This window comes from Callithrix jacchus, chromosome 14 (genome assembly GCF_049354715.1).
Source record: "Callithrix jacchus isolate 240 chromosome 14, calJac240_pri, whole genome shotgun sequence".
Classification (NCBI taxonomy): Eukaryota; Metazoa; Chordata; class Mammalia; order Primates; family Cebidae; genus Callithrix; species Callithrix jacchus.
In genome coordinates, this window is record NC_133515.1 from 19411407 (window position 1) to 19434582 (window position 23176).

General features: G+C 39.7%; 2 protein-coding genes across 21 annotated transcripts in view; one reads left to right on the top strand and one right to left on the bottom strand.

Moving 5' to 3' along the window:
- The window catches only part of SEPTIN10 (septin 10), a 79704-nt gene that overhangs the window by 49110 nt on the left and 7418 nt on the right, over positions 1–23176 (top strand). For 15 of the 20 annotated variants that reach the window (XM_078348878.1, XM_078348881.1, XM_078348879.1 and 12 more), the window contains 4 exons: positions 5188–5349; positions 7621–7717; positions 8937–9105; positions 20781–20913. In XM_078348878.1, coding sequence (XP_078205004.1) covers positions 5188–5349; positions 7621–7717; positions 8937–9105; positions 20781–20913 — 561 coding nt within the window. The remainder of the gene's footprint in view (positions 1–5187; positions 5350–7620; positions 7718–8936; positions 9106–20780; positions 20914–23176) is intronic. The other 5 variants (XR_013526379.1, XR_013526377.1, XR_013526378.1 and 2 more) reach the window with 2 other exon arrangements.
- LOC103789391 (SHC SH2 domain-binding protein 1) overlaps positions 14054–23176 on the bottom strand; it is a 44881-nt gene continuing 35758 nt past the window's right edge. The window contains exons 8-10 of the mRNA XM_054244681.2: positions 19251–19334; positions 18218–18399; positions 14054–16321 (exon numbers count right to left, since the gene is read on the bottom strand). The gene's annotated coding sequence lies outside the window, so the exon portion shown is untranslated. The remainder of the gene's footprint in view (positions 16322–18217; positions 18400–19250; positions 19335–23176) is intronic.

Sequence of the window (23176 nt, forward strand, 5' to 3'; positions counted from 1 at the left end):
TTTCATTAGATATTATCGTAAAATGCATTTTAATTTGGACTATACTGAGAAAACCTATTTTCAAATTTCTGAGCCAAGGAGTTATATAAAAATTTAGGGAGCAGCTGGACACAGTGGTTAATGTCTGTAATCCCAGCTCTTTCAGAGGCTAGGATGTGCAGATAACAAGTTCAGGAGTTTGAGACCAGCCTGGCCAATATGGTGAAACCCCGTCTCTACTGAAAATACAAAAATTAGCAAGGGATGGTGGTAGGTGCCTGTAGTCCCAGCTACTCAGGAGGTCGAGGCAGGAGAATCGCTTGAACCCAGAAGGTGGAGGTTTCAGTGAGCTGAGATCACACCACTGCACTCCATCCTGGGTGACGGGGGAGACTCCATCTCAAAAGAAAAGAAGTTATGGAGCTATAGAAAATTTCATAAATTAACTCACTTCAGATATTTATATTTGTTTAAAAGAGAGCTAAAGACAGTAATCTTATACTAAGGAAACTTTAGAATTTTCTGGTAATCTCGAATGGTATGAGAAATGAAACTTTCATCATCTGAATTCCAAATCCTAGGTTGTTCTGCATGCTGCTGCTTTCTCTGCAGAAACCTGTGTGGAAACCATGAAGGTCTGTCTAGTGAAGCTTTGGCACACAGGTCTATTTACTTTTGACTAGTTACTTGGTCCCCTTGCTTTTGCAAAAATTGATGTAGCTTATATGACAGTCTGTTCACCTGATCACATGTGATGAGATGTTCTAACCATTTAGCCAGTTGTTTTCATAGTTGAGTCTGATTACATGGAAATTCATATTTGTTAAAGGAACATAAAAACAAGAGTGTGCAGTTTTGTCTTAGCTAGAGTGGAACAACATGAGGTAATTTGTATAAAAATTGTAGAAGTTAATGTCAGTGGAGGCTGGCTCTAAATATTGGCTCTGTCATTTAATAGCTGTCTAATCTTGGCAAGTTTCTTTAGCCCTCCGAGTCTCAGTTTCCTCCCCTTTTAAATAAAAACTAGGGAGAAGAACTACCTCAAGAGGCAGATATGAAAATCAATTAAATTGATTCATGTAAATAGAGGGTTTAGCAAATAGGCATGCCCAGTAAGAGCCTATCTGCCACAGAAGTTTGCTTTAGCATACTGCGTAAGTATATATTATCTAATCTTCTCCAACTTTGGTGATTTAAATATATTCTTTATTTTTTATGATAAAGTGTAAACTACCATGTAAAAAAATGTCTGCGTCTTATTTTACATAAGAGGGTTGTCTTAAAAGTTAGCTGAGGTCTACCCAGTTCAGTACACTGTCCTGGTATAAAACAGGCAGTCAAGAGGGATTAGTACCTGGCCATCATGCTGAACTGCCTGGATTCTGCTTCAGTCCCACCACTTATCAGCTGTGTGGCCCTGGAGAAACTCGGATTCAATTTCTAATGTATAAAATAGGGCTAGAGAGCTTACTCTAAGACTTCTGAGAAGATTAACTAAGATAACTATTATAAAGCATTTAGCACAATGCCTGGCATATATGAAGCATCTGTTATTTATTGTTTTGTTATTTAAAATTTATTTAAAAATTAACAGGCACAGTTTGTTGAGGATATTTATATGTTGGTATTGGAAGTATTGTCCAATCCAACCACCTTTGAGTCATCAAAAGTTTTTAGGAAGTATTAGGAGCAATTTATATTGATATATTTATTCCCTTAGTGGATTTTCAGGAATAAATGAAAGGGCTAATGAAAACTTGTTCAGAGGCAGTCTATCTTGAACCAGCAGTTCAGCCTGCTAACTCTTAGAGCAACTAGTTCTAGATGCTTCCTAGTCATCCCTCAGTATCCAAGGGGGATTGGTTTTAGTACCCTGCGGATGCTGAAATTCTTTATATAAAATGGTATAGGACAGTCATGCAGTGTAAAACTACATTTCAGTCAGCAAATATAGAATGGGACCAAATATGGAGTGGTGGTCCCATAAGATTATACCTGATTTTTACTGTACTGTATTATATGTTTCTGTGTTTTGATACACACATACTTACCATTTATTACAGTTGCCCACAGTATCCAGTATAGTTACATGCTGTACAGGCTTCTAGCCTAGGAACAATGAGCCATACCATACAGCCTAGGTGTGTCATAGACTATAACATCCAGGTTTGTGTGTCAGAATCACCTAAGTTTATATTTCCATTGCATTTCTATCACCACGTATATTAGTCTGTTTTCACATTGCTATAAAGAACTACCTGAGACTGGGTAATTTATGAAGAAAAGAGGTTTAATTGACTTACAGTTCCTTAGGTTGAACAGGAAGCCTGGCTGGGGAGGCCTCAGGAAACTTGTAACCATGGCGGAAGGCGAAGGGGAAGCAGGCATGTCTTCCATGGCCAGAGAAGGAGGACGAGAGAGCAGGGGGTGGGGGGAGGTGCCACACACTTTTACAACAACCAGATCTTGTGAGAACGAACTCACTATCACAAGAACAGTAAGGGGTGACTCCGTCCCCATGATCCAGTTAACTCTTACCGGACCCCTCCAATACTGGGATTTACAGTTTGACATGAGGTTTAGGTGAAGACACAAATCCAAACCATGTCACCATGGTTAAGCAGCACATGACTATGTAACCTACTTGTATCCTTGCATATGCTTGAATCTCTAGATTACTCATTAAATACCTAATACAATATAAATGCTATGTCAGTAGTTGTTATACTGTATTTTAAAATTTGCATTATTTTTATTGTATTGTCATTAAAAATTTTTTTCCCCTAATATTTTTGATCCTCAGTTGGTTGAATCTGTCAGTGCAGTTGGTTGAACCCACAGATGATGAGGGGCCAGCTGTAAAGACATTGAAGAGCATTACAATATTACTTTTTGACCAATACCTTATTTCATTCAAAACAAAATGAAATATTTTATGGTAACAGTAAAGATCATGGGTACTATATACTCGTTTAAAGATTGTCACTACTCCTGCCTTATTCAGTTGATGAGAGACAAATTCTGAAATTGAGATTCACTTATTAAAATCCTGCCTTTAGCTTTCTATTGTACAAATCAGCCAGGAACGTTAACACCAAAGCTTTGTTATAAGTTTGAAAGAAGAACTAGGATATGCTTCAGTTACTTGATTTGGCCCATTTTATATAGTCATACACAGGTTTTTTATAGGGGAAGCTGGCAGGTGTAGGGAAATTCTAACTTACACAAGGGCACTACATAAAGATGAGAGGGGTCCCTGCTGGCCTTCTCTCCCTAATCCCCAGGTCGCGTCCAGATAGTTGTCTTCTGTCCCTAAAAAGCAGAACACTCAACTGCTTGGCGTGGAAAGTTACCTCTTCTTATACCAGTGGTGACAAGTGACCCTCTTTGGGCAATATCTGTTACTTTCCCTCCCTCTAATAGTCATGTAAACATCGATGTTTAGTGTTCAGTCTACAACGGCTTATTGTGCAAGTAATTATAAGTTAACTTGGCATAATTTGTTGAATACCTAATTATATTAAATTGAAACCAAGAACTTGACACCAAAATGTTTATGTACTTTGACTAATTGAACAGGAAATTCGTTCACTCAGGATTGCTGGAAGGTTTTCTGCCATTAATTTCATAGATAGAAAAAAATTATCTCCTTTGGAGCATATGGAAGACTGATAAATTCAGATATATACTTCGCATCAATATGAAATTGGAGAAAAGAAAAATTAGAATAGGAGTTATGATTTTTTACTTTTTTTTTTGAGATGGAGTTTCACTCTTGTTACCCAGGCTGGAGTGCAATGGCGTGATCTCGGCTCACCACAACCTCCGCCTCCTGGGTTCAGGCAATTCTCCTGCCTCAGCCTCCTGAGTAGCTGGGATTACAGGCATGCGCCACCATGCCCGGCTAATTTTTTGTATTTTTAGTAGAGACGGGGTTTGACCATGTTGACCGGGATGGTCTCGATGTCTTGACCTCGTGATCCACCCGCCTCGGCCTCCCAAAGTGCTAGGATTACAGGCTTGAGCCATCGTGCCTGGCCGATTTTTTACTTTTAATCTGAAAATTACATTGTGGTTTTACTCTATTGATACATATGACTGATTAGCATGTGGTTTTTGATTAAAAACAAACTAAAAAAGCATAACCACCAGTCACAGATTTGTGGAGCTATCAGTCTTTTGTGGGGATATTAATCTTATAGGACTAGATTTACAAGTTATTTGGTCTTCACAACCCCAAATCTCTTCCTCTCTGTCAATGATGGGACTTTAAATAATACTGAGAAAGTTATTCCTTTGCATCATCAACATTTTTAATTGGTACTGGTGCAGTTTCCTTCCTTCCTCTGCTGTTTACGTCAGTCTGTGACAATGGGGCAAGGTAGGCGTGGAGTCAGTCCTGAAACAAGAAGCAGAAAGAGAAGCTTCACCTGTCTTCTGGTTTTGCTGAGGGATCAATCACCATAATGATTTAGTGCTTATTAAAAAATAAAAATTCTTAGTGAATTAAGGAGACAACTTCAGTTTACCTTTTATCACATTTTACTTTTTAAGTGTATGATGAAATTATAAGATTTTGAGATAGAGAAAAGAAAATGTGAGCTTTCTAAACCTAAATTCAAATGAAAGGTTAATCTTACAAGAGTTCTGCTTTCTAAAAGCATTGATCAAGGTGCCTGTATAATCCCAGCTACTTGGGAGGCTGAGAGAGGGGAGTTGCTTGAGCCCAGCCGGCAGTGGTTGCAGTGAGCTGAGATCATGCCACTGCACTCCAGCCTGGGTTAGAGGGAGACTCCATCTCAAAAAAAAAAAAAAAAAAAGAAAAAAAAAGATGATTGTGTGGCTGGCATCTGTACGAATGATAGTGTCAGTCAGGGCATATCTATAGGTTGGGGTTGGAATGCCTTTTCTTCAGAGGGCCGGGTAGTGAATATACCGGACTTCACAAGTGCTGTGGTTTCTGGCAGCAGGGACTCATCTCTACTGTTGTAGTGTGAACAGAACTAGATAGTACACAAGCAAAGGGGCACTGGCGGTATTGTAAATCTTATGTATAAAAATCAACAGCAAGATGGACTGTAGTTTGCCAGCCCCCGATCTAGGTTAGGGAAATTCATTGTCAGAATGAATGGTTTTGAGTGAAAAAACAGCTGCAGGATTAAAAAAACAAATCCTTGATGAGATTTTGTTTTTCTGTATTCTTAATAGGTAAACATTATACCAGTGATTGCCAAAGCAGATACGGTTTCTAAAACTGAATTACAGAAGTTTAAGATCAAGCTCATGAGTGAATTGGTCAGCAATGGCGTCCAGATATACCAGTTCCCAACAGATGATGACACTATTGCTAAGATCAATGCTGCGATGAATGTGAGCTCCTGATTGAATGTTAATTGTTTTCCATGTGAAAATAAAACTGTAATTTGTGAGTAATATTGCTGCTAATATACTTTCACTTGTGTCTTCCAAAAAGACTTCAAACGAGGTGAATTTTCAAAAAGTCCAGTATGAGAAAATATATTATTTTTTACGTTGGAAAAGTATAAGGAGAATTTATTTTTAAGCATGTTTTTCTTTCACTCTGCTTTCACCAAAATAAAGTGATACATTTGTGAGACTGGGATATACCTTTTGTGGGACCACGTTTAATTCCTTTAGAAAGATGACACCTTCCTATCCTGTCTTTATAAACATGAGAAGACTTTTCAGCCTCCCTTGGCATGCTTTAGAATCTTAAAATCTGGGCAAGGCACGGTGGCTCACACCTGTATTCCCAGCACTTTGGGAGGCCAAGGCAGGCAGATCATGAGGTCAGGAGGTCGAGACCAGTCTGGCCAATATGGTGAAACCCTAACTCTACTAAAAATAAAAAAATTAGCCAGGCATGGTGGTGCTCACACTCTGGAGGCTGAGGGAGAAGAATCGCTTGAACCTGGGAGACAGTGGTTGCAGTGAGCCAAGATCGGGCCACTGCACTCCAGCCTGGGTGACAGAGTGAGACTCCATCTCAAAAAAAAAAAAAATTTTTTTTAATCTTTAAGGAGGTCTCTTAAATCTAGTATTTACGTCCTGTTTCTCTTAGAGTGTCATATATACATACTAAACATTCATGTAACTTTTAGTTTAATACAGTAGAAGGTGATTATGTTCTTTACTTTCTTGAAGCTAACACATTTAAAACACCTGGTTATGTTTTGTAGGATTGTGGGTTTTGAAATCCGACAGACTTGGCCATATATTCATTGGAGTTACTAACCTCCCTGAGACTTAACATATCTACAAAGTTAGGTTAATACTGCCCATTTTAAGGGTTGTTGTGAGGGATAAATGATGTCACCTTTGTTAAGCGCCTAATTGTGACTTTCAATAACTGTTCATTCTATTTCTTCTATTTTCTTTTTCTGATTTTGTATTAAGATACATAAAATAAATCTATAAAAAACTGACTAATATAAATGAAGCAATCTTAATTTCTATGTAGTACCTTGTCATTACATTTAATTTTATTTCTTGTGCTCACCTAGTATATTCACAAAGCCACCATTAAGAAACTAAATATAATGTCAATTTTTAAATATTAAACATAGTACTTAATAGTTTTTACGTTAGACTTTTCCCCTGTATTAATCCTCAACTTCAGACAGACCAGTCTACTCCCTGCCCCTGAACCTAGCTGTTGCCTTTTGTTCAGAATCTTTTCCTTTTCTAAGTCATTTCTTCCCACTTTGCTTATCTATCTAAATCTTGTTCTTCTTGATCTGGCTTAGCTTTTATCTTCCTGCTCCCAGTGATCTCTCACTCCTCTCAATTTCTAGGGCATTTACCATGTTGACATTAATTTAGAATTTTATATACTACTTTGTATTAGTACCACATCTATACACACACACACACAATAGGTATGCACTATGTTGTATAGTTACATATACATTATGTATTTTGTGTGTGTGTGTGTGTGTGTGTGTGTGTGTGTGTGTGTGTGTGTGTAATTTCCTCAACATTGTCTTTTTGGGGAAAGATAATATTGAGGGAAATGATACCTATACTAAAATTCTTTTTTCTTTGGCCAGATGCGCCAGGTGCAGTGGCTTACACCTGTAATCCCAAGTACTTTGGGAGCCTGAGACAGGTGGATCGCCTAAGGTCAGGAGTTTGAGACCAGCCTGGCCAACATGGTGAAACCCTGTCTCTACTAAAAATATGAAAATTAGCTGGGTGTTGTAGTGAGCGCCTGTAATCCCAGCTAATCAGGAGGCTGAGACAGGAGAATCACTGGAGCTCATAGGTGGAGGCTGCAGTGAGCTGAGATCGCGCCACTCACTGCAGCACTTCAGCCTGGGTGACAGAGCAAGACTCCATCTCAAAAAAAATAAAACAACAGTAATTTTTTTGTTTGTGTGTATTTCCAATAGCATAATGCCTTACATGTAACAATTTTCTTTATGGGGCCCAAAATTGACTCTTGTAGAACAGTTAGTATGTGTTCACTGGCAGGTTTTAAAATCTGAGGCATAGCTGACCACTTGATTTTAATAGATTTGTTATTTAATAAATTATTCTCTTCTCTTACATAAAATTTATTTTAGCTAGTCAGTTATCACACTGGTATGAGAAGGTGTGCTTGATATGATTCTTTTTCAGGGACAGTTGCCGTTTGCTGTTGTGGGAAGTATGGATGAGGTGAAAGTTGGAAACAAGATGGTCAAAGCTCGCCAGTACCCTTGGGGTGTTGTACAAGGTAAATGAGATAAAGGATGACTAGAAATATGTGTCTAGTAATCTCAAAGCTGCCTTTTGTGCATTTTTTGAGGTGATGCTCAATTTGGATGAGATTGGTTGTCGAGGAGTTGCCTTTGTACTATTTTAGCCAAAGTCTAGACACCATGTGAACCTCCCCCTTCTCATTATGCCATACACACATTACCTCCCCAAGGTACCCTGACCATCAGTAGGTGGGAAGCACCAATGGGTCACTTTGACCAAAATGTGAATGTAGAAAGTAGTATTTAGACCATAAAACATGACTAATTACCACTTAACTATAAGGACAGTCAGCCATCTTATAAATTTATATATTTTTACTGATCATAGTATTGCTAACTATTTCCAGAATAAACCAGTCAGCCAACTTAAAAAGTTAAATCCACTTGACATTTAGATTATTTATCTGACATTATAATGAGTAAGTAATTAGTACTGTATTGTTCATTTACTTATGGCACTAATTAATAGGGAATAGATTACCCTTACTAGTATAGAATTACAAATGCTGATTTTTTTCTTGATTAACTGTTGTAATTAATGAAAAATTTTGAGAAAATGTAACATTTTTAATTTCATAATATTATAAAAAATATAAAAGTAATAATTATACTAAAGAGTATTGGTCACAATAAAATATATTTATTTGTAGTCCTCTGGTCACCATAAACAGAAGAAGGATCATGTAAGTGTGTTCACTAATTTTGAATAGTGTTTAATACAGGATTGTAAATGTGTTGTATAAAAGAATTAGATAATTATAGCATGAACAGATGGTATTCTTGAGTTTGCAAAATTTACTACTTTGAAGTTTTTGTGAACTAATATTTCCTTTTTAAATGCTAGGTGAAATGTTTTCAGGATAGTTTGTAAACTAACAAAATATTGGTGTGAAATAACTAGAACACCTGGTTGACAATAAATTAGGTCTTTTTGCTATTTCCTGGTGATCTACTGGCTACTAAATTTAAAGCAAATCTCCTGGTCTGTTAAATCACATTGCCTATAATACAGTGTGTATACTGCAAGTTTCTTCTTTGCTTACTTGTATGGAATAATCATAGCTATTAATCAAACTGATCATTTTGCTATTTGTTATTTCACATGTTTTTATTTATTCGTTCACTCACCAAACACTTAATTGTGTGCCAGGAATTAAAATCCAGTGTTGCTCTTTTCTTATTTTTTCTGGCTAGTGGAAAATGAAAACCACTGTGACTTTGTAAAGCTGCGGGAAATGCTCATTTCTACAAACATGGAGGACCTGCGAGAACAGACCCATACCAGGCACTATGAGCTTTATAGGCGCTGCAAACTGGAGGAAATGGGCTTTACAGATGTGGGCCCAGAGAACAAGCCGGTCAGGTAGGGTGGGGTTCTTGGGAAGCCAACCAAAGAGGAAGTTAGAGAGGATTGCATGTTTTTTTATATATCCAGGAGGATGGGGCATGTAGTTTTTAGAAATCTCCCAAAACCATGATACAGAATTGTTTAGTAATGACTAATTATTGTGCTTCTTGAATCACTTGACTCCTTCTTGCTTTTGAAGACTCTTGCTTTTTAAGTCTGACTTCCTTGTCTGACTCAAAAGGAATTAAATATGATGAAGAATGTATGGCAGAGGCCCTGCTTCAGTTCATGCTGACATGAATAACTGAAGGAAAATACCCTTATTATTTGATTTACTTTTGTATTTCTCTGAGACAGATGATATATTTAACTATTGTCATAAAGGTAAGTTGGAACACAAATCATTGTCTTATTATTTTTATTTATTTATTTTTTGTAGAGACAGGGTCTCACTATGTTGCCTAGGCTGGTCTCAAACTCCTGGCCTCAAGTGATCCTCCTACCTCAGCCTCCCAAAGCTTTGGGATTACAAATGTGAGCCTCTGAACCAGTCCTCAGGAATCATTTGAAATAAAACATTTTCTGTTGGTTTTTCTCCATTAAAGGTTTTAGAATGTGTGAAGCTTAGCAAAACATAAAGGAAGAATGAGAGTACTTGTAGGGAGTCAGAGATTAGATTGTTTCTTGCCATATTACAACATAGTTATAAGAATTTTATAATCTGAACACCTCCTTGCTCAGTAATATAAAACTAATATTAAAAGTTGTTAGAAACTTCCTTGGCAATTTTATGTGGTGCTGTATCCCAGACTTTATGAAATTTGAATGCTTAGTGTGTTGAATTAAATTGATTTGATGTAGCATTCCAGAACAGTGTTTGCGTGGAGAAAAGTGTGAGATCCCTGGGGCAAATGCTATTTTAAACTCTCTTCTGAGACCGAGGATTCCTTTTCCATTGTTGTTTCCCTGGTTCTTATGACTTGCAAGAGCCTAAACACAAAAGGAAGGGGGAGGAGTGCATCAAATCAGTGCTGCTGTTGCATATGAGCCTTTGGAAGACTTAATCCTAGATGAAGTTAAATTTTTAATTTCTTCAGTCTGTGGATGGAGTTAATTTTCTGGTAGCATAATAAATTAAAATTGGGTGTACTTATGGCCAGGCGCAGTGGCTCATGCCTATAATCCCAGCACTTTGGGAGGCCAAGGTGGGCAGATCACTTGAGGTCAGGAGTTCAAGACCAGCCTGGCCAACATGGTGAAATCCCATCTCTACTAAAATTACATAAATTAGCTGGGTGTGGTGGCACACGCCTGTAAAACCAGCTACTCAGGGGGCTGAGGTAAGAGAATGGCTTGAACCTGGGACACAGAGTTTACAGTGAGCCGAGATTGTGTCACTGCACTCCAACCTGGGTGACAGAGCGAGACTCTGTGTCAAAGAAAAAATGAAAAATCATTGTGTGAACTTAACCCACTCTCACCAAATTCAGGCATGGGATACTTCTGGTTGTAGGCCAGTCATTCTGGTAACTGACAATTTTCTCATGATATTGTCTTCACTAAAGATTAATCATCTCAAGTTAGCTTCCCTAGTGTTTCCAGAGGAGGCTCACTTCTCATTTCTTACAAGTCTCAGGGTCACTTCAGAGGCCTCTGTGCACTGAGGAGGAAGGGATCCCGAGTAATGGCAGGCAGGGACAGCTTTGAAGTCCTCTCTGAGGAGAGGGGCCTGGGTGCCTGTTTGTCAGTTACCTGTGGATGATTAAGAAATACAGGGTCAGAATTTCCAGGGGTGAAGCCTAGAAATCTGCAGTTCAGAATTCTTAGTCATTCAGTAAATAATTATTTTGTCTACCACCTGCTCAGCCATATGCTAGCCATTGGGTATATGTGCACTGTGACATCAAACAGAGACCCTGCCTGTGTAGAGTCTCTGTTGTGGGGTGGGAGGAGGACCCCTACATGAAGAATAGAGTTGCAGGGGGCAGGCAGAAGTGGGGAGACCAAGTTAGGAGATTGCCATGTGGTCTAGGCATGCGAAGATGGACCTGTGGAAGAGGGTGGTAGTGACAAGGGGTAAGAAGCATATTTAGGACATGTAATGTTTTTAAAATTTAATTTCATTATTATTATTGAGGTAGAGTCTCACTTTGTTGCCCAGGCTGGAGTTCAGTGGCATGATCTTGGCTCACTGTAACCTCTGCTTCCCAGGTTCAAGCGATTCTCATGTCTCAGCTTACTGAGTAGCTAAGACTACAGGCATGCACCACCATACCCGATATTTTTTTGTTTTTAGGAGAGACAGTTTTACTGCGTTGGCCAGGCTGGTCTTGAATTTCTGGCCTCAAGTGATCTACCTGCCTTGGGCTCCCAAAGTGTTGGGATTATAGACATGAGCCACCACACTTGGCTGAGGATATGTAATTTGAAGTTAAAGTCAGCAGGACCCACTGATAAATTATTTTGGCTATGAGATTTGAAGGAAAGAGAGGAATCAAGAATAACTCAGTCACCATTTTTACCTAGGAAGTAGGGTGCCTGGTAGTGATCTTTATTGACCTGAGTAGGTTGGGAAGGGGAGAGTTTAGGGGTGTAGTTGGTAATCCAGAGGTTTTGGACACATTACATTTAAGCTGCTTATTAAATATTTAGGTGAAGAATTTGAGCAGATCATTAAAAACATGAATCTGGAGCTAGGGAGAAGTTAGGGCTGCAATAGTAATGTGGGAGTCAACAGTGAATAATACTGGGTAAAATCTTAAGTATTTTTTTAAAAGGCTTTGCTAAATGCTGGCGATTGACTATTCTTTCTCATGGAGTTTATGTTGTTGTAGGGGAGTTCGAAAATTAAGCACCTAATTGCATAGTACATTGAAGCTATGATATATACACTAAAGGAGAGGTAGACAGTATATAATGGGTGAGGGGTTCCAAATTTAAGCTGGAAAATTCAGAAAGACTTTGTTGAGGCAATGACTATTTTGAGCTGTAGTAACCTGGGAAAATAGAGCTAGAGCAAGACATATCCAAAGGGCTGAAGGCAGAGAGAGAATGGTGTCTGTAAGACTCTGTAAGAAGATCAGTACACCACAGCACAGCAGGACAGACGAGGCAGGCCTGGGCTCGCGTGAGATGAGAGACAGGCAGCAGCTGTGGAGGCACTGGGGAACATTTTGATCTTTGTCCTAACGGGAAGGCAACGTCATTTTAGGAATAATATATTTGCATTTAAAAGAATTATTCTTGTCTCTAATGTGAAGGAGGTATTGAAGGGGTGTGCAGAAATGCTTAGGAGAGGCTAGTGAGGAGAGCATTTCTTGGACTAAAGTGAGATCAGTTAAAGAACTGGACATTTTTGAGAGATGATTAGAAGGTAAAATTGGAAGAACTTAGTGGTTGTTTGGATATAATAAAGTGAGACAGCAGGAGGCTAGAAGAATTATTCTAGTCTCCTGAATTTGTGGTGTCACGGCTAGGTGGATGGTTACTGCATTCATCTAGATAGGTATGGCTGAAGGAAGACTAGCTTTTTTGTGTGAGGCAGCAGTGGTAGGCACAATGGAGGTCACAGTTTAGGACCTGTTGACTTTGAGTTTCCTCTGAAACAGCCAAGTGACAATTACAAGTAAGCACTTTGGGATATCTTTCTGGAGGTCAGAGAAGGGCTGAGCCAAAGATACACACTCGAGTCATGGGCATTTTAATGATTAATTGCAAGTCAGGGATAAGACTGTAGAGAGAAGTCGAAAGAAAAGTTACTCAGAAACAGCCTTGAGTCACTTTAGTGTTTGTCAGCTGGAGGAGCAGATAGGAGAGCTTGAGAAGGGAGGAGGAGGAAAACCAGCAGTGTTACATCTTGGAACTTGGCAGAGAATATTAAGAAAGAGGGAGTGTGCTGCTGTGTTGAAGTTGACAGCCAGGTTTATACTGCACAAGTACAGAGGTGCTTCCTTGACAGTTATTGGAGAATAATGAAGACCACTTTGTGTTCAGTTAAAAAAGGCAGTAGTTGGGAGGCTGCTTAGGTCTGGACTTGCAGATTTGAAGGGAAGGCCTAGAACAGGTAGAAACCATTTTCTTTTTTTTTTTTTTTTTTTACTTTTCTTTCTTTAATTTTTTTTATTGCATTTTAGGTTTTTGGGGTACATGTGCAGAACATGCAAGATAGTTGCATAGGTACACACGTGGCAGTGTGATTTGCTGTCTTCCTCCCCTTCACCCACATCTGGCATTTCTCCCCATGCTATCCCCCGCCGCTGTCCCTCCCCTATTCCCCCCAATAGACCCCAGTGTGTAGTACTCCCCTCCCTGTGTCCATGTGTTCTCATTGTTCATCACCCACCTATGAGTGAGAATATGCGGTATTTCATTTTCTGTTCTTGTGTCAGTTTGCTGAGAATGATGTTCTCCAGATTCATCCAGGTCCCTACAAAGGACACGAACTCATCATTTTTGATTGCTGCATAATATTCCATGGTGTATATGTGCCACATTTTCCCAGTCAAGTCTATCATCGATGGGCATTTGGGTTGGTTCCAGGTCTTTGCTATTGTAAAACAGTGCTGCAAAGAACATTTTTGTGCATGTGTCCTTATAGTAGAACGATTTATAGTCCTTTGGATATATACCCAGTAATGGGATTGCTGGGTCAAATGGAATTTCTATTTCTAGGTCTTTGAGGAATCACCACACTGTCTTCCACAATGGTTGAACTAATTTATACTCCCACCAGCAGTGTAAAAGTGTTCCTATTTCTCCACATCCTCTCCAGCATCTGCTGTCTTCAGATTTTTTAATGATCGTCATTCTAACTGGCGTGAGATGGTATCTCAATGTGGTTTTGATTTGCATTTCTCTGATGACCAGTGATGATGAGCATTTTTTCATATGTTTGTTGGCCTCATGTATGTCTTCTTTTGTAAAGTGTCTGTTCATATCCTTTGCCCATTTTTGAATGGGCTTGTTTGTTTTTTTCTTGTAAATCTGTTTGAGTTCTTTGTAAATTCTGGGTATCAGCCCTTTGTCAGATGGGTAAACTGCAAAAATTTTTTCCCATTCTGTTGGTTGCTGATTCACTCTAGTGACTGTTTCTTTTGCTGAGCAGAAGCTGTGGAGTTCCATTAGGTCCCATTTGTCTATTTTGGCTTTTGCTGCCAATGCTTTTGGTGTTTTGGTCATGAAGTCCTTGCCTACTCCTATGTCCTGAATGGTTTTGCCTAGATTTTCTTTTAGGGTTTTTATGGTGCCAGGTCTTATGTTTAAGTCTTTAATCCATCTGGAGTTAATTTTAGTGTAAGGTGTCAGGAAGGGGTCCAGTTTCTGCTTTCTGCACATGGCTAGCCAGTTTTCCCAACACCATTTATTAAACAGGGAATCCTTTTCCCATTGCTTGTTTTTGTCAGGTTTATCAAAGACTGTATGGAAACCATTTTCTTTCTAGCTCTGGCAGTGGTATGAATGAACTGAAACCATTGCAAGCCTTTTTTGTTCACTGCTTACAATTCATAGTCCAGGGAAGGAATGTCTAGTAGGCCCAATGTAGGTCATGTTCCCATCTTTTGTTTAGGAGTAGGCGTGAAACCTGATTACTTGCCAACAAGACTATATTCCATGTGGGAGAGGTAGCCCCCCCAAAAGGTAATCAGGATAATGGTACCAAGAGGAGAGGGCTCGATGATAGGCAGTCAAGAATCATAGATTGCTCATCACGTTCATTTACTGAGCATTTCTTCAGGTTGGGAAGCATCTGCTCACTAATCACACAAAGAAGGGAAAATTAGAAAGGGAGGTTCTTCAGCTTAGGCTAGAGACTAGGTGGGAGCAGTGGCTAGAAGAAACTCACTAAGCTTAGATCAGGCTACAGAGTGAGTGGGAGCAGTGGCTCAGTATTGTCTTCCTAAGAGAGTAGACCTTTCTTACTGTATTTCTGGATCACTTGGGTAAAGTTGAGGTAAAATGTCTCTTCTGGTTATTTGTCATATGTGGTTAAATGATTTTATAAGGCTTTTATAGCTCATTATAGTCTGATGTATTAGGAAGCTTTTATTTTTTATAGTTTCAAGAAGTTATATCTGGCCAGGTGTGGTAGCTCACACCTGTAATCCCAGCACTTTGGGGGGCCAAGGCAGGCGAGTCACCTGAGGTCAGGAGTTTAACAGCAGCCTGGCCAATATGGTGAAACCCTGCCCTTTCTCTACTAAAAATACAAAAATAAACTGGGCGTGATGGTGGATACCTGTAATCCCAGCTACTTGGGAAGCTGAGGCAGGAGAATCACTTGAACCCAGGAGGCAGAGGCTGCAGTGAGCCGAGATTGCACCACTGCACTCTAGCCTGGGCAACAGAGCGAGACTCCATCTCAAAAAAAGTTGTATCTGTTTTTTGTTGTATCTTCCATTTGTTTTTCCAGTTAGACTTTTTGACCAAGTCTTGCTCTATCACCCAGGCTAGAGTGCAGTGGCTCAATCTCGGCTCATTGCAACCTCTGTCTCCCAGGTTCAAGCAATTCTTCTGTCTCAGCCTCCCAAGTAGCTGGGACCACAGGCCCATGCACCATGCCCAGCTAATTTTTTTGTATTTTTTGTAGAGATGGGATTTCACCATATTGGCCAGGGTGGTCTTTAACTCCTGCCCTCGTGATCAGCCCACCTTGGCCTCCCAAAGTGCTGGGATTACAGGTGTGAGCCACCGTGCCTGGCCTTATGTTTTATTGAAGGGGTACGCTGAGTCGTAGTGGAAATCCTAATCCACCAGCACCAATCATGGGCTTGTCACGAGGTCCACGTAAAGAGCATTATAGTCATATAATTTAATTAACTGATCTTAACATTTTATATTAATTATTTCAACCATTGGAAACATGCCTTTATAAAACTCTTTAAACCCCCAAGTTTAATAATTAAAGATTAATATAACTAATCTCTTTCCCACAGTTAATCACCTTTAATGTTTTAGCACAAAATCACTGTCATTGAAGTTTTGTGGAACCTAGAGCTTTGAAAGGAAGATTTATGTGGTAGTTTAGAGTTGCTTAAGTGTTTGATGTAATTCTAGTAAAACTTCTGTCTTTGGAGCTCTCAATAACCGAATAGTTAACTTCTTCAGGTAGTTAACTAGTTCTTCACAGTAGACGTGGGTGGCAGAGGCAGAGGATTGCTTGAGCCCAGGAGGTAGAGGCTACAGTGAGCTGTAATGTATCACTGCACTTTAGCCTGGATGACAGAGTGAGACCCTGTCTCAAAAAAAAAAAACAAAAATTATGACAGCAAGTTACTTTTATGCTAGAAAGGGGAATAGTATAGCAAGAAAATGTTTTCATTTGTATTAAATAAATCTATGATAATAAACAATAATTGCATTAGATTTAGAATACTAACTCTATAGACCATTCTCTTCCAGATCTGACTTCCTTGACCACCTTTTGAAAAATAGTACAAGTTTCTCTATTTGAAATTGGCCTTGTAAATTTACGTTGTCAAAAGTTGGAAAGCAGCACAGTAAGATACAAAATATACAGGAGCAGTCCATCATCTTCTTCTGCTGAGATACCACATTGGGGCAGTCTGATTTGTGGTAGTTGGGAATATGGACTTTGGAACAAGTCTGATCTGGTTCAAATGCCAGAGTTTTACTTTTCAGCTATGTTTCTTTGGGCAGATTACTCTCTGTGCTTTAGTTTTTTTGTTAGAATATCAGTGCTTGTTCTTCAGAGTTGCTGTGGGGATGAAATAGTGAACATAAAGGAGTCTAGAAGAGTACCCATGCCAGTAGCAGATATTCAATAAATGTTAGGTCTCTTCTCTTCACCAGGTAGGTGTATTTTCCTTGTGAACAACTCAAGTGCTTGTATAGATTAATAAAGCATTGTTTTAAAAAACTTACATTTGTTATCAATTCAAGATACCATTTTTACATCAAGCTTGTCTTTTTCTTTTATTTTTTTGAAATGGAGTCTCTCCATGTCACCCAGGCTGGAGTACAGTGGCACAGTGGTGCAATCTTGGCTCACTGCAACCTCTGCCTCCTGGGTTAAAGCAATTCTTTGCCTCATCCTCCTGAGTAGCTGGGATTACAGGCCCATACCACCATGCCTGACTAGTTTTTTGTATTTTTAGTAGAGATGGGGTTTCACCATCTTGGCCAGGCTGGTCTTGAACTCCTGACCTTATGATCCACACTCCTTGGCCTTCCAAAGTGCTGGGATTACAGGCATGAGCCACCTTGCCCAGCCCTTAAGCTTGTCTTTAGAGACTATGAGTCTGGTGTTGGACTGATGAAATGTAGTGAGGCTTCTGAAGATGATGAAAGTAGCTGATAAATAGAGGGGCTTCTTTAAAAAAAAGATTAAAAGAAACAAAAAAGCCTGGTACAAAGTAAAATGCCTCCTTAGGGTGTTCAGGGTATTTTGCACTTTTTAAATCTCTGCTTTTAAGGAACATGTTCCTGCAGGTGTTTAGGATCTGTTCCTTATTTTTTTTTTTTGAGACAGAGTCATACTCTGTCACCCAGGCTGGAGTGCAGTGGCGCGATGTCGGCTCACTGCAACCTCCACCTCCCAGGTTCAAGCAATTCTCTTGCCTCAGCCTCCTGAGTAGCTGGGATTATAGGGGCGTGCCACTGTGCCTAGCTAATTTTTGTATTTTTAGTAGAGACAGGGTTTCAACATCTTGGCCAGGCTGGTCTTGAACTCCTGACCTCACGATTCACCCGCCTCGACTTCCCAAAGTGCTGGGATTACAGGCGTGAGCCACTGCGCCCAGCAGTTCCTTCTTGGAACCCCTCCTGTGCATGCCTCACACTCACCTCTCAGCCATGGAAGCTGTTGTGCAGTATTTCTTACTCTGTGTTTCTTTGAACTTACAGAATTCTATACTTAAAAGCTTAATGTCTCCACTTATAAAATTTAAGATTAATAAGATTCCTCAATTCATCATATTTTGAAATTGATTGATTTTTATAAGCAATAGAAATTTCTCACTAATGCAGCTGGAAAGTGAATTTATGTTCTCTGTCAAACCTTTGGGATATTCTCATAGCAATTCCAAATGGAAGAAAGGGCCCAGTGTTTCTGACATATAGGAAGGCTTATTATACCTTCAAAATGTTAAACATAGGAAAGAGCAGCTACCTGTAGAGTTCCAGGATAGTCCTTTCTCTGCTGGTTATGCTGGTTAAATCTGCCTCCTCTTCCCAGAAGTTTCTGTTATTGAATGAACATTGATGAAGAAACTGAACTCTCTACAGAGCTCTGCTGTATAGTCAGTTACAGAGATGAATAAGGATTCATTTTCTGTTCTCAAGATTTGTGACCTATGAGAAAGGAGAGACAGGCAGGATGTAAATGCCATGGAAGTGCTTGGAAGGAACAGTTAATTCTAACTGGGGAGAGTGGGGAAGGCTTTACAGAGGAAGTTGCATGTGAATTTGCCCTTGAGGGACAGAGGATTAGCAGGGCAGCATGGGGGTAGAAAGTGGACGGTGGCCACAAACTGAAGCTTGAAATGCCAGGTGTATTCTAGGAACAATGAAGAGGTTGGTGTGGCTGGAACCTGAGGGTGTTGGAATTGTTTGGTGAGAAATGAATTTGGAAATGTAGAATTAGGCCAGATTATAAAGTTTCTAAAGTGCAGTTTAAAGGAGGTGGAACCTTACTCCATAGATAGCATAACTTTAATATGGTGAGAAAAGATAATGAGATCTGTGTGTTTGGTTGAAAATCTAGAGTGACAAGAAGAACAAAATGAAAGAAAGAAACTAGAAGCTCAGAGATGAATTAGATTATTGCAATAGTAAAGAAAATCACAGAGGTCAGCTTCGGCTGTAATCAGATATCTGTAGAAATGGAAAGAAGGTTATATTAAGAGACTTAGCTTCAGAAACTGAACTAACAGGCCTTGGTGATAAGATACGGAGCTAGGGTAAGGGAAGAGTAAAAGATGACTCATGATTTCTAAGTTTCTACAGATAGTGATTTCAGGTGAACAGAGGTTAAAAGAGGAACATGTTTGGGCTGAAATGAGGGCATTTCTTCTAAAGGATTTGCTGAAGCAGAGACTTCAGAACTCTAGTACTCCATATCAGCACTAACATGGGTGGCTTCATATCTCATGCTATAGGAAATTTCATGTTTTGGGTTACCATGTATAAAAAGATACTGGTACCTGTTACATATATGGGGCCAAACAGGAGACGTACAGCAGGTTCTTGAATAACGATGTTTTGTTCAGTATCATTTTGTTATAACACTGATAAGAAAAAAAAATTGATTCCCAGTGAGGGCCACTGTCTCTGTGGAGTTGGCACATTCTCCCTGTATCTGCACAGGTTTTCTCTGGGTTCTCTGGATTCTACATCCCAAAGCTGTAAGTGTTAAGTTCATGGCGTGTCTAAATTGTCCCGGTCTGAGTTGAGTGTGGGTGGTGTGAGTGTGCCCTGCAATGGAATGGCATGCTGTCCAGGGTTGGTTCCTGCTTAGCTTCCAGGATAGGCTCTAGCCACCCATGATCCTGAACTGGAGTAAGCGGGTTGGTGAATGAATGAATGAATGTATATTATTGCAACATATAACTTTATTACATATAATAACTGCACAAATATAGGACAATAAGCAATGCAGTGTGAAAATGCTCAGTGAACCTGCCATATTTGTTACTGTTTGTTTTTGAACTGCATTGTGGTAGGAGGTGATCTTTACAATTTTCCCTTTGCAAACATTTATTCCCTGATTTCACCTCCACCACGATGACTACCATCACTCATGGATGCACCAAAAATTGGGTCATTAATTGTCCTACTTATTTTTGTTAATTTTTCTTAAATGTGTATATAACTCACATTTATTTTGGTCTTTAATATTAGAAGGGTTTTGAGTCTTTACTTAGAAGTTTGATGATGTTTTTGTGATCAGAAATATGCCATAGGAACTTAATTCTTATTTATATCAATTACTCCATGGTAAAAATTGGTTTAATTATACATTGCTTCACTTAAAGTTACAGTTTTCAAGAACCTATTGGTGGCATTAAGTGAGCACTTGTATTTTGCAAGTTTATTGTATCACTTTTTTTTTTTTGGAGTTGGAGTCTCGCTCTGTCACCCAGGCTTGAGTGCAATGGTGTGATCTTGGCTCACTGCAGCCTCCACCTCCTGGGCTCAAACAATTCTCCTGCCTCAACCTCTCATGTAGCTGAAACGACAGGTGCACACCACCACGCCTGACTAATTTTTAGTAGAGACAGGTTTTCACCATGTTGGACAGGCTGATCTTAAACTCCTGACCTTAGGTGATCTGCCCGCCTCAGCCTCCCAAAGTGCTGGGATTATAGGCGTGAGCCACCATGCCCTGCCAATTATATCACTTTGTTGTTTTGAGTCGGAGTCTCGCTGTGTTGCCCTAGCTGGAGTGCAATGGTGTGATCTTGGCTACTGCAACCTCTGCCTCCCTGGTTCAAGCGATTCTCCCACCTCAGTCTCCCAAGTAGCTGGGATTACAGGCACTGGCTGTCATGCCGGGCTAATTTTTGTGTTTTTGTAGAGATGGGGTTTCACCATCTTGGCCAGGCTGGTTTTGAACTCCTGACCTTAGGTGATCCACCTGCTTCACCTTCCTAAGTCTTGGTATTACAGGTGTGAGCCACCACGCCTGGCCTATATAATTTTTTAACAGGAGAGTAACACAAATAACTTTTTAGTCTTCAAGAGACCTATGAAGCCAAAAGACATGAGTTTCATGGTGAGCGTCAGAGGAAGGAAGAAGAAATGAAGCAAATGTTTGTGCAGCGAGTAAAGGAGAAAGAAGCCATATTGAAAGAAGCTGAGAGAGAGGCAAGTATGCTGGTTTGATGTGATTTGCATTTGTTTTTTTAGATGTCCTATTAATTTGGAGGATTTATTCAAGAATTTACTTGAGATACTTTTGTAGGCAACTTGTTCTTTAAAACGTAGCTTTTCCAACACATAGTCTTTGACTATTGACTTAAAAATCAAAATCTGAAATTAAACGAAAACTTTGGCCTTTTTTTAAAGCAGTACATTTATGGAGTGACTAATTGTTGAAATTCTTACAATGAACTGGAAGCTGTAGCAGCTACCTTCTTGGGTGCAGGCATTTTTCTTTTGTGGAATCCATGAATCTGTGGTATACAATTTTTAGGTGCCTTATTCAACCAGTCCCAGTGGTGGTTTGTCTTTGTTAGTGCCAAAGCTAAAAGAAGAAACACCACTGGATGTTTTCTTGTGCCTGGCAGGGTAAGGCACATTTGCCACAGGCCAACTCCTGAAGATAGTGGGCATCACAGCCACAGTGGCAACACAGTGTATGCATCTTACTGTGATGCCTTTCAAATGATGACCTTCCCTTTGTCATCTCACTCCTGTGACTGAGACCAAAGATAATTTTGGCCTTTTGAACAAATATTCTTCCATTTCCCTTTAGAAATGGTTTATCAAGGGCTTGTAGTGGACTAGGTTACTAAGAAGTATTTTAACCACGAGCCATAAACGTTTTTATTGTGGCTTAATAAAGCCTTTTTTGAGTGTTGCTGGGGTGGTTGTTTGCCCTGAAATAGGTATCTGTGAAGGCTGTGACATAGCTTTACTTCCCTTTTGAACTCAGTCTCTCAGGGTGCAGTTAGGTGGTCTAAATCAGCGGTCTCCAACCTTTTTTGCACCAAGGACCAGTTTCATGGAAGACAGTTTTTCCATGGACCAGGGGAGATGGTTTCAGGATGAAACTGTTCTACCTCAGATCATCAGGCATTCGATTCTCATAAGGAGTGCACAACCTAGATCCCTCCCATGTGCAGTTCACAATAGAGTTTGCGCTCCTATGGGAATCTGATGCCACTACTGATCTGACAGGAGGCGGAACTCAGGTATTTATGCTTGTTTGCCTGCCCCTCACCTCATGCTGTACAACCCAGTTCCTACCAGGCCATCGACCAGTACTGGCCCACAGCCTGGAATTGGGGACCCCTGGTGTAGATGACCTTGGGGTAGCCCTGGCACCAAAAAAATCACCACTGAACTTGCATAGTTTTGTTTGCTTCTAGTTCTCAAGCAGCAATTTAGGTTTTGAGTAAAGCTATTTTCTTGAAAATACACAATTTCTTGAAGAGTCAATCTGTAATCCAATTGTGCTAGTTTATTTCAAGTACACTTATATTGCTATGTAAATGAACCCTGCAGGAAATGGTTTTGTAAAAGTAATAGTTTACTAATTTATTTATAATTTGAAATTTGATGTTTTGTTTGGAAAAAGTTCAAACAACAGAAAAGTGAAAGTATAGGATACGTATGTTCTTCCCTTCACCTAAGAAAATAGGAATATCATAATCTCACCCAATCTTCAGTCCTTATTCAGATTTCCCCAATTGCCCCAAGATTGGCTTTTGTTCCTTTTTGTTTGGTGATTTTTCTGTTTTTGTTTTTGAACCAGGATGCAATCACAGATCACGTGTTGCACATGGGTATTATGTTTGTTTAATTTCTTCTCTTTTATTCAGGAGTTTCTCTCTTAAATAGCATGATTCTTAGTTTTACCAATTCACTAATAAAAAGATATCACTCAAAACATTATTTAATTCTATATTAAAGGACTGTTATTTAAAATGCCCTTGCCAGTATTACTGTGAAACAAATATCCCTTAATTTATCTTTTGTATAAATCTAGATTTTTATATGTAGCTTAGTAAAATGCTGTGTATTGGGCCAGGCGCGGTGGCTCAAGCCTGTAATCCCAGCACTTTGGGAGGCCGAGGCGGGTGGATCACGAGGTCAACAGATCGAGACCATCCTGGTCAACATGGTGAAACCCCATTTCTACTAAAAATTACAAAAAATTAGCTGGGCACGGTGGTGCGTGCCTATAATCCCAGCTACTCAGGAGGCTGAGGCAGGAGAATTGCCTGAACCCAGGGGGCGGACGTTGCGGTGAGCCAAGATCGCGCCATTGCACTCCAGCCTGGGTAACAAGAGCAAAACTCCGTCTCAAAAAAAAAATACTGTGTATTTAGATAAGGGTGTGTGAACAGATGACTAGAGTCAGGAGATGCACAGAACAAATGATGTCTCTGAATATCGTTGACAT